Source organism: Amaranthus tricolor, chromosome 6, assembly GCF_026212465.1.
Source record: "Amaranthus tricolor cultivar Red isolate AtriRed21 chromosome 6, ASM2621246v1, whole genome shotgun sequence".
In the NCBI taxonomy this organism is placed as follows: domain Eukaryota; kingdom Viridiplantae; phylum Streptophyta; class Magnoliopsida; order Caryophyllales; family Amaranthaceae; genus Amaranthus; species Amaranthus tricolor.
The window spans coordinates 23,123,312-23,135,953 of NC_080052.1; the positions used below are offsets into that span (position 1 = coordinate 23,123,312).

General features: G+C 31.7%; 2 protein-coding genes across 2 annotated transcripts; both read right to left on the reverse strand.

The window, feature by feature from the left end:
* Positions 1-431: 431 nt before the first annotated feature.
* LOC130815191 (uncharacterized) lies at positions 432-1,568 on the reverse strand. Its single transcript, XM_057681573.1, has one exon. The coding sequence runs from the start codon at positions 1,252-1,254 to the stop codon at positions 727-729; it is 528 nt and encodes a 175-aa protein (XP_057537556.1). The 5' UTR covers positions 1,255-1,568; the 3' UTR covers positions 432-726.
* A 3,394-nt stretch (positions 1,569-4,962) lies between these two features.
* LOC130815133 (transmembrane 9 superfamily member 7-like) lies at positions 4,963-10,819 on the reverse strand. Its single transcript, XM_057681493.1, has 7 exons — positions 10,567-10,819; positions 9,665-9,829; positions 9,336-9,445; positions 9,088-9,193; positions 8,894-9,006; positions 6,453-6,594; positions 4,963-6,377 (listed from the first exon to the last, which is right to left on the reverse strand). The coding sequence occupies exons 1-7, from the start codon at positions 10,681-10,683 to the stop codon at positions 5,220-5,222; spliced, it is 1,911 nt and encodes a 636-aa protein (XP_057537476.1). The 5' UTR covers positions 10,684-10,819; the 3' UTR covers positions 4,963-5,219.
* Between the last annotated feature and the right edge of the window lie 1,823 nt (positions 10,820-12,642).

The window sequence follows — 12,642 nt, forward strand, 5'->3', positions numbered from 1 at the left end:
ATAGTTATATGAAACCTTCACAGACCCACATAAATAGCCCCAAATTAAACTTACACAACAGTTCATTAAATAAAAATTGTTTTTTCATTAAATTGTAAGAAATTAAAAAATTAAGTTAGCAATATTAAGTCATTTCACGGTGAAAATAAAAAATTTGTCAAAAAAAATCAAAGAAATTCACAGTAAAATCACTAAATTTATTTGAATTATCTATAACTTAAAATATAAATAATAATAGAGTAGTACTAATTTTTTAATTATGTATAACTTAAAATATAAATAATAATAGAGTAATACTTCATCTACTCGCTACATAACGGGTTGCGACATTATTTATAGTTTTTATAATATTCAGACGTGTATAATTTAGTATATAAATGATTTAAAAAATACTATATTAAACTGTATAAAAATGGAAAAATAAAGGTTAGAAGTTAAGGAAGTAATAGTTTTTAATTAAAATCATACGATATTATAGTATAGCATTTAACAAAATTTGCAATTCTTGCTAATAATAATATTTAAAACATAGATGTAAAATTCAGCATATGAGTATGTGACGCATTCTACTTCCTACTTCCTACTTCCTACTTCCTACTTCCTAGTTTAGGGTATACCAATATCTCTTTTATACAAAAACTACCAAGTTAGCAGAATAATTAATTTCCCCCAACAACCAAAACGTTTAATGTTATACTCCTTTAATCATACAGCAATTAATTTCCCTCAACAACCAAACACTCTTTTAATAATTTCTGCATTCTCTTTTTCTTCCCCCAAAAAATCACTCCAATCCCACACATCATCATCCCCCTCACGTAACTTCACCTCATCACCATCAAATCCAAAAACGGCGTCGTTTCCAACTCGAAGAAACTCAGAGCTTTGATCAACGGCGGAAACATGAACACCAGACGTATCAACACTAGCCATAACAGAAGAATCGGAATCGGAAAAAGAAGAACCGCAAGTATCTTCGTTTCCATTAATAGTTATGTAAGAAGTGCAAGACTCAAAAGGAGAAGGTGCGGAGTATGGATACGAAACAAACCTAATTTTGTTATGAAACGGTGTAGTTTTAGGCGCAGAAGAAAGAAGATCGGAGATGAGTTCCTGCGCTGAAAAATCGTCTTCAGTAGCGTCGATTGTAAAACCGAAATCTTCGTCATCGTCATTGTGCAGTAATTTTGGCTTTTTGGAAGGAGTGATTTGGTGGTGAGAATGTTGAAGGCGTTTTTTGGGATCTTCCGCCATTGATAAAGAAGTAAGAAGGATTGATGGGATGGGGATGGAAATGGGTGTGAGATTATAAATGGAAGTGAAAAAGTGGAAACCGAAAATAAAGGAGTGTGTGTGTGGAAGTAATGGGTTATGGGAGGTTGAAAAATGTGAGTAGACTTGAGTCTGGGAGTGGGACTGCGGGAGGGTCCGAAAATACAGATTTTATGGGTGGACGTGGGAAACGCCTTTTGCCACGTTTTCTTTGCTTCTGATTACGTGGCATACTTTTTTTAATGCCTTTCTTTTATCTTGTTTCCATCATTTTTAAAACGATTAACTACTATAATCTTCACAATCTTGTCATTTTTTAATACACATTGTTGAGTGGTACGGATTTATTTGTAAGACGTTACTCTTTTATTGGTTCAATATTTCAATAAATACAATTTCTAATATATCATCTTATTTTGATATTGTTCACAAAACACATTTTTTCATAAAAATATTTTTTTTATAAATTTAAAATATAACTAATTCTTTATTCGAGGTCGTTTTACCATAAGATAACTTTAATTAGGTCAATTCAAATAATTTGAAAGAAAATTACTTCTCGTACAAGTGTGTATTTAGATTTTATTTTTTTATATTTTTTTACTAATGTGTTGCTTATATGGGTCCGTTTGCAGCGACACAGTCTCATATACTCATACAAGACTTGCATAAAATATCGTTTACAATTTACATATAGTAAAAAGATGTGGTTTAATGGTTAAAAATATAATTATTTCCTATTCACTCAAAGTGTCCAATTTGACTTTTCACTATTTTTTAGGTGGTCAAATGGGACCACTTGTAAAAGAGAAAGAGTGTCGTATTTTGAAATTTTAATAGGGGTAGAGTAGGATTTGTAAGGATAAAGGTGTGAAAAAGTTAAATTTAAAAAAGAAAAATTGATAAAATACCTAAAATAAAAATGTAATATTTAAAATGACTTAACCTAATAATAAGGCAATGACACTCAGGATGAATATGGGAGACTAATGCTTAACTTAAGAGGTTAAGATTTTAAACATTGACCCATAATAGTTTTTGTTTGGATGCGTTGGTAATAAATTGTCTTTTATTACCAAGTTTAATATAACAACTAATTGAAGTAGTGGTCTCTATTACCACTCTTCTCACCATCCACTGCATTGATGAACACCTCTATATCAAAGTTGTTTTTAAGGATAGTTTTCAGGTGCAATCGTCTATAATTCAAACTGTTATAGGTATATTTGATAGTAAGATTATAATTAGTTATAAGTGGGTATTAGTGATAGTCTTAGTAGTTAGTACTATAAAAGGGGATATAAGGGTGTATTAGATTTTATGAAATATAATGAAATAAAACAATTTTCTTCTCCTCTTCTAAATTTCCTCTTTTCTCTCTCTTTTCTCTATTCACATGGTTGTTTGAGATTCAACAACCATAATATTGGTATCAGAGCAATTCTTTACTTGGCACTAATAGTAATATTCTTTCACTTCTATTCTCTTCTAATTGAAAATACTCTTAATTTTGCCATTGTCAAATCTTGCACACAACTTGTTTGTGAAAATGCATTGCCATGTTCCTTTGAGCTCTTGGAGTTTTTCTCCAATTTAGAGACTTCTTTTAGTAGTTGTAAAGATGAGAAGTGAAGAGTTTTGCAAAACCATACAATTTGAAGAACCAATTATCCCACAACTTGAAGAAGCCAAACAAAAGAAGGTTATTAAATCTTTTAAAAACTTTTGAAAGATGAATGTTTTGATAGTTTGGATAAAGGATTGTGTGAATGGTGTAATGAACCAATTCTTGATCATAATTGCCAACTTAATAGTGATAATTGGGGATTTTTTATTGTAGCATATGACGAAGCAAATGATTATGTGATTGCATTAGAGATGTTCGATAGCATGATTGAAGTAAATACCATTCAAGAATTAGCAACGTGTGATTTAAAAATTGATACTCAAGAATCTTTAAATGTTTATTATATGAATTCATATGCAAAAAGTAAGTTGGGTTTTAAAGGCTTTGTTCATATGGATGGTGATTTGGTTAACTGTGTGATTGATGACATGAGTGAACATGATTTAGATAAAAATCATGAATGTTTTGTGGCAATTGAACTTGAAAATTTATTTTCAACATATGAGGAAATTCTTGAAGTTCATTCAATTGAAAGTTCTATTCTCCAAATTAAGAATCTACTAAGAGAGATTCATTAATAGGGTACTTTGTCAAGAGTTCAATCAAGCTCCAAGAAAGTTAAAAGAAGATATGAGATGTATAAGAAAAAGAGAAAAGTTTGGGCAGAATATACTAAAGTAGTGCTTGACCCACCTTGGTTGTTAAAAATAAACGGAAGATTTCTAAGCATGTTTTTAGTTTTATTCATGAAGTGATGAATAAGTACAATAAAGATGCCTTTTTACTTGATCATTATCAACAATCCGAGTCTTAAAAGCACAATATTACTCTTAAAATTCAAGCAAATGTTGGGAAAAATGAAAGTATTGTAGCACATTTTCAACGCAAATGAAGTTGTTTGCTCATTTATTTGCAAAGAAGATTCAACTAATAATGAGTTTCAACTCTGGTGCTCGAACTCATTTGGCATGGAATCAGAAATTGCCGGTATATGTGGGTTGTATGTTGACAAGGTCCTATGGTAAAGAGATGCAAGATATTGATCTTACTTCATTTCTCACTAATTTGAGCATTTTTTGTAGTGTTTAGTTTTAGTTAAAAGTTGTCTTGTATTTTGTTTAGATTTCTTAACATAGACTTGAGGACAAGTCTTTTGAAGGGGGAAAGTATGTTATAGGTACATTTGGTAGTAAGATTGTAATTAGTTATAAGTTGGTATTAGTGATAGTCTTAGTAGTTAATATTATAAAAGGGGATATAAGAGTGTATTAGATTTTATGAAATATAATGAAATAAAATAAGCTTCTTCTCCTCTTTTAAATTTCTTCTCTTCTCCCTCTCTTCCCTGTTCACATAGTTGCTTGAGATTCAACAACCATAATATTTGTTTTATTTCATCATATTTCATAAACACTAATACATCCTCATGTCTCCTTTTATACTACTAAGACTGTATCTAATACTCACTTATAATTAATTATAATCTTACTACCAAATATACCTATAACACCAACTTATAAAGGGGTCCAAATTGAGTTAATTCTTATTATTAAAAATTAATTGCATAAGTACTTTATCATTATACGATCTTAAATTTGTACATTTATTTGACTTTAATGTGATAAAAAAAAAAGAGAAACTAAAAATTATCAGGAACGACACTACTCTATATACCACCCAAAGCAAGTCTCCGTTACCACTCTCTCACCATCCACCATCGACAATGTCATGACCAAGATAGCACCATTAGTCCAGAAACTTACGTTGAGACCATCAATACTCCCTTATAGCTCCAAGATGTAACGAGCATTTCTAATCTAATTTTCTGTATATTTTCTAATACCCCTTTTTAACTTTCTTCCATTATTCATAAACTGTTTTGAATTTAAATAGTTAAGTACTTATTAATATGAGTACACATAAATCTTACTAAATTATCTCCATATCTTTTTTTATAGTAACATCAAGTAATATCGCATACTTTTGTTTTTCTTTATATACTCCCAATATTTTTTTTAGTAAAGAAAACTTAAACAGAAGCAGCACAAAAAGACATTCAAGTGTGATATTGAAAGAACATTGCAGTGTATGATATATTAAAATGTTATGCAATCACAAGTAATATTCTGAAAACAAATAAGTACATACTACATAGATTCTACATTAGCAACTGTAAAATGATATCTGCTTCAGCATGGGCTGAAGTTCCAGAATAACATACAAATCTACGGCACAAAATCTTCCTACATTGCTCTTCTGATGTTTGGAGTAGAATCTCACAGTTCGGTGAAACCCTCAGATTCTCGCCTTATTGCAATATTTAGTCGATCTTCACAGATGAGTAGATTTTTCTCACAAACCAGAAGCAGGCATAGAAACCGATTGTGCCCGTCAATACAAAGAACGCATATGAACCGATTAACATATATCCAAAGTAAAGGATCCCGGAAACCAACTTTGTGATTTCAAGCTTGGTGAAGAAATAGAAAATGGAGTACAAGAACAGGTAAAGGGCAGAGGAGCCTGCTGTCAAGTATGACCTCCACCACCAATGATAATCTTCACTGCACAACTGGAAGTAGCAGAGCACTATGGTTATTTCAGCACAGGTAATGACTAAAATGACAAAGACGATGAAAAGGAAGCCAAATATGTAGTAGAACTGGTTTAGCCATATGGATGTCAGTATAAAGAAGAGTTCAATAAAAACGGCGCCAAAGGGAAGAATTCCTCCGATTAGAATAGAGAAAATCGGCTTCATGTACCAAGCTTGCTCTGGAATTTGTCTGGGTATTTTGTTTGTTTTGACAGGGTCCTCCATTGGAGGCTTTTTGAATCCCAAGTAACTGCCAACAAAAACCAACGGAACTGATATCCCGAACCATAGCATCATCAGTGCAACCATAGTTCCAAACGGAACAGCACCAGATGATTTCTCTCCCCAGATCAAGGTATTTAACACAAAGAAAATGCTAAAGAGTATTCCTGGGAACATGAAAGCAGTTTTCAATGTGTTCTTCTTCCACTCCGTGCCTTTGAACATCTTGTACAACCGAGCTGATGAATAACCACCAAACAAACCCATGAAGACCCACAACAGAACCATAGCAGTCATCAAGCCACCACGATTTGAAGGCGAGAGGAAACCGAGCAATGCAAACATCATGGTAACCAAAGTCATTCCAAATATTTGAACCCCAGTTCCTACATAGACACACAACAGGCTAGAGTTTAGTGGAGGCCTAAAAACATCTCCATGAACCAATTTCCAGCCAGTTTCTTCTTGTGCCTCATCTTGGGTCTCCAACTGATTGTAGTTGGCTATATCTCTGTAAAGTGTCCGCATCATGATCATGGCAACCATTCCAGAAAGGAAAAGAACAATCATCAAAGAGTTGATGATGGAAAACCAATGGATTTGATCATCATTCATCAAAAGATATGTATCCCATCTAGATGCCCATTTAATATCACTCTCCTGAAAATATCACACAATTATTAAAAGACAAAGAATGATCACAGAAATGCTTTGTGAATCCTGAGACCAACTTACCTCAAAAGTAACATCATAGGTGAACACGACCTCTTTGTCAGCATCAACCTCTTGTGGAGGGGTGCCACTTTGAATAATATTTTTCGAGCATGTAACTAGTTGGGTATCTTCATCCTTCCACTCCTTGTACTCATGAGCAACACTGTTACAAGAGCATATAAATTTATAGCAGCAGAGAATACAGAAGCATTCAATTTATAGTGATTATTTATACCATAAAGAGGAGTTGGGCTTCTCTAAAAAATTTTAACAATCTTTCTAATATGGGAAGCTCACTCAAATTGAATGATACGTTGATCAGGAAATTTAATTCCAATAGCTTTTTATGAATGAGAATTGTGTTTCATATTGATTTCAATAGCTATTGTTACTAGACACACGCAAAATAAAAGGCAGAAGTATGGTAACCAATGCTCTCAGCATTAGGAAAAGAAAATGGGAGGGCGAATATGAACCACATAAAACATGAGCATAGTAGTACTTTAACAGTCTGTTTGATTGGTGGTACTAAATGGTGGTAATGGAAATAATTTATAGTGTAAAATTTCATCAAAAGTTTCATGTCATTCCCATGGTAATGAAACCTTGATCGCAAAAAAGTTTTTTTGTTTGCAAATTTCCATTACCACCTAATACCACCTCTCCCAATGGTAATGCATTGGAATGAATTTTATGAAGAAAATGAAATGATTGAAGTTGGACAAGCATGGCCATCTAGGCAGCCAAGAGCTTTTTTAACCAAAATTACACTAGTTTTCGATTCCCATAACCACCGTTTATTACCACCTACCAAAGGAAAACTTTGCTAGATAGGAATAGCACAACTAAAAAGAAACACCAATTGAGGAAGCATAGCAAGTAGCAAATTGAAAAAACAGAGGTTGTATAAACACATTAACTAAATATGTATCATCAATTAATCAATTAGACAAAAAGGAAAAGGGTTGTAAAAGTGATAGTGTAAATATTTGCACTTCTATGATTTATACTCTTGTATGATGGTCATTGTTGATTTTGTGCTCATTTTGAAATATTAACCATGTCAATTTTGAGTGATTTTGATCGTTTTAAGCATAACTCTTATGGTTTTAATGATCAAAATCACTCAACAACGACATGAATAACCAAAATTAGTAAAGTGGCATAAATCTTCTAAAATGAGCACAAACTCACGAACGACGACCATCATAAAGGAGTATAAATCACATGAATTAACTCAACATATGTCATCAATTAATCAAGTATCTCAAATAAAGAACCATAGAGATGGTGCCTAATTAAACATATATTGTTGTCACATATAAAGAATCAGCTCCACTTTTATTCTTCTAATGAATCAAAAACCTCTCGGCTACAAATAAACATGAAAGTACAAAGCAGCTCCATCAATAAAATTAATAAGTACAAACTTGTTTGGCAGTCACTATTAGTTGTTTGCTCTGATTTATTTACATTGACTATTTACGTTGGTTATTTGCAGATTACTTGTTAACAAAGACATTTGGTATATTAATTTGTTAGTTGTAACTCTTTGATACTACAAGGGTAAGGTTCGTGTACAACGAAACCCCAACAACTTGTCTAGGTAAGAGCCTAAGTAGGAGCCAATTAACACGGGTTGATAGAATGTCGTAATTTTTGGTTGTCAAATGTAACTATACACAATGATATAGAATTGAAATGTCAAAGCTGCTTAATCTAGTGTTCTCATTTAACAAAAGGAAACCCAATCTATTAAACTTGGCATATGGCTGTGTTGGCCCCTGATAATTACAAATACAAAGCCAAGCTATCATCATGTCCACAATCATTCAAGCTTACAACAAAAGCATGATACCATAGTGTAGCTTATCTTAAAGCTTGTAAAATAAAGGAGGTGTTATTATCTTAAAACACAAAAAAGCATGCATATGATATCAAATATATTAAACGAGAACACAACACAATACATGAATAATCACTTGAGTAATCACTTCAAAGCCCAAGTATCCATCCAAACATATACAGAGTGAATAAAAAAGGTTTTATGGTAGTGTATCAACTGAGATGAAAAGGTTTTCAAATCAACCAAATAACTACTCGACTTATAAAAGTTTCATAAAAAACACACATTTCAAGATTTCAAGCAATATCTTATGACTTCGGCCTACGAGAACCACATCACAATTATTACCGCATGACCAATGCTGCTATCACAAGCGAAACTAAAACAACATTTTTGCACTACGCACAATGTTAAATCATGCAAGACACTTTGCTAACAACTTTTTACCACACGACCAAGATATGCAAAAGAAATAAAACTTTGAAACAGTATTTATAATATGAAATTATTGATACAAACAAAGAATAAGAAGACAAGACATGACTATGCATCTATTAAAAGAAAATTAACAATAAACATTCAATGGTTATAGCAAAGGCAGGGCCAGAAAACAAACCTATGTGGAGTAACCTCAAAACCAACTATACGAGCAACATCAGTTTCAAGATCCTTGTGGTACATCACTTTGAAAATTAGATGATTATGAATAAAATACTTCTCATCTTTTGTCTGTGGAAGAAATTTTTGGTATCAGGTCTAGGTAAAAGAGCAGCACAGCAACCACAGGTAAATGTATTGAACACAACATACCCCAGAGTACTTTGCTTTGAATCCTACACGGAACCCATGCTCATAGACCTTAGCTTGTGCATCTCTCCTTTGCCTGATTACAGCAACTGGCAGGTTGTCCAGAATCCTGTTACAAGAAAGTACAACTGTAAGCGGGCAGAAGCAAGCCATTACTAACGACATTCATCAACCTAGTTAAAACTGATAGGAAATATATGCTAATCAAGTGCAGATTGAAAAAAACAGGCCATCTGATTATCAAAACTTACATATTAACTCGATACTCATCATCAATCATCTCCTTGAAATTCTTTGCATCCTCGGCAGTGAGTTTTACACGGCAACCCACCTGACATGTCAGCTCCTCTCTCATCTTAAACTGTTACACAAGTAGAAATATCAAAAGTGGGAATGTAAAAATATACACATACATAGGTGGCCTTTGTCTGGTTTTGTCGGCATCTTGGCTTATGCCTTTCTTTCTTGTTATATATATAGATATTAATTGCAAAAAATTAGAACATTATTTAATGAAGTCATTTAGTGAAAACTAAAAGAATTTAGCTATGTCAACTAAAAAAACAAAAGGCAAGCTTACAGTGTAGACAGAATTCTCGATGCGATCACCACGAAGAACTTCACCCAAGTTCTCTGCACTATTGACGATTTTCTTTGGCTTGCAATAATTCAAGAAATAGTAGTCATAAGGAAGTTGGGTCTTTGTAGATGAAAGCTTATTGACCTTAACTTGAAGAGGGTCTCCCTATACAAATTCAAAACAAAAATTTAATATTTTATATATTTATTACTCCGTCTACTCATTCATACAACGAACAAAAGCTTCCTAAACCCCAGCTCTGTAGATCAAATATCAACCCCAGCCTCCTACGTAACCCAAAGATACTACCAATTAAAAAGCTAAATTAACCATCAAGAACCCTACAACATTAATCTATTGTCATCAATTCATCCATAACCCTTGCATTCCACAACTAACCCAGCTAGTCTTTTTGTTGTAGGGTGGTTCTCTATAAGAGAATCACTACATTATTTGATCGCCTTTCAAACACAAATATCGTAGTCTCTCGCATCTTTTAACTATCGTGATTAAAGATTTACGGATCAGCTGTCAATGACAATGAATCAACAAGTAAATTAACATAAACTACACGACTGTTTAAAGTCATTCTTGCACTGCGATTAGGATTAATAAACAAGCCTCCAGCCAATAACATTAAACTCAATAGCTGGTAAAATGGAGTTAAAGAAAGCAAATAGATCAAAAAATCACATATTCAGAAAAGCAGATCCAGATTAGAAAAGAATAGAACTCAAACGAAAGAATTTAGATCCTAAAACCCTACAACCCCAAACCAATTACATCACTTGGAAAAATTACAATACAGCAACGATTCGTCAAAAGAAAGTAATCAATCGATCAATAAGTAGCAATCTCGATAACAATAAGTACCAACAAAAGAAAAGTGAAGAGAGTATCACCTTCTGGAAATCACGGGGTGCAACGCCGGGAAGGTAAAAGGAATGAGCTAGTGACAAGAGGAATAGAAAGATGATGAAGAGAAAGAAGATCCGTGAGGTACATCCATGGATACCCATCTTCGATCTTTGAGATCGAGATGATGGAGTTAATTGAGAGATGAGGAAAAGGGAAGAAAGTGATTGCAGAGGGGAGAAATGAAAATGTCAAGAAGTTATGAAGAAAGCGGAGAAAGGCAATGGATTTGTGAAATGTGTAATAAAATGTCGTTTTCTTTGTCTTGCTTAGAAACATAGCAAAAAAAAAATAAAATAAAATAAAAAATATAAAAAAAATAAAAAAATTGAATACATATTTAAATTGATAAATCGATTAGAAATAAGAGAAGATATATGAGCAAAATTTTTAAAAAGTGGATAATATTACCAAAATAAATTTTATTTATCAAGTAAAAAGATCGATCAAAATAATGAGAAGAGACATGCTGAATAAATCAAATTTATCTTAGCTTAACAAATTCATTACTCATATTCTAGACAAAGTTTGAAATTAAATATAATATATAATTTATTTTAATTGATAATTAAGATATTAAACTAATTTTAAACTTTAACTATGATCTTAATACTTCCTCCAATTCAATTTAATTGTCTCATTTGGTTTGGGCACAAATATTAAGAAAATGAGAGAACCACCTAAAATAGTAAACTCATGTGTAATATTGAGTGTTTTTAATATTAAGAATTGGAGGGGGTCACCTAAAATAGTAGACCCATGTGCAATATTAGGTATTTTTAATATTAAGAAAATAAAAGGACCACCTATAAATGTAGGTCTTAAAATAGAAATGAGAAAATAGAGGTGAATTGCCCAAATAAGAAAATGGGACAAGTAAAAAGAATTGGAGGGAGTATAAATTTAATCTTAATATAAAAGATATGATAATATAAAAAGAAATAATTTAGAGTATATAAAATGACACTAGAAACACATGAATGTAAACAAATGACCTAATTATTAGTAAAACTATTTATGATTTTTCATATGGTAAACAGAATTTGATTATTTAATTTTTACCCATAAATGTGATATTCCTAATTTGTAAACTTGATTATGAATAAAAAATAAATAATTGTATCAAATAATAAACATTTAGGTTTATAATATTAAAAGAAAGTTGTGAGGCCTCTTCCATAGAGTTTTCAGATTGAAGTAGGTGTCTTTTTGAAACGACTGCTCAGTTTAAAGTTGTTTTGAATATTTTTAAAGCTCTTATTAAAATCGAAAATAGGGCTCCTAAATAAAAGATACATAATTACACAATTTAATAAACGTGTGAAAAATAGCAAATGTCAACTTTCTAGACATTGTAACAATTTATTAGTGGACAAAATCTGCTTATATGTACTCTCATTTAATACATGACAAAATCTGTATTATAAGGAAATAAAGAGTTTAATTGAATTGAAATTTGTCAAAATTACCAATTATTATTTTACATATGTATCTCATTAAGGTATAAAATTGATCTTATCACAATTTTTATGGCTAGTTGTTTTGTCCTGTCAAATACTGCGAAAGATTAATAAAATTTTTAATATTATATAATATGTAAAATCATTAAAAATTATTATAAATACTATTATAAGTGTTAGAAATGATAAATGACAGCTTCTTAGCATACTGTTAATTGTATTAATAACTGATTAATGATTATGTGGCACTCTATTTTTCAAATGATAGAAATCTTAATTAAAATATGAATATGAATACGTGATGAGGTAGGAGATGTTATTAGAGAGTACTCCATAAATGTTATTATGATACACTGCTTCCTATTCAATTTCACTTAGCTGGTATAATATTTTTAATATGAGATAGATCTTCGTGACTAGAGGTAGTCAACAAATAGGCGCATTAATAATTTATGCCATGGTGTGTTAAGAATAGATTTTTCAATATACAGCTGGTCTTAGACGAGACGGTTTTATAATGAGACCATTAATTTGAACCAGTCTAATTTGCGCATGTAACAATTCAGATATTTTTTTTTCTGGGCATTTTTCAATTTTGATCTT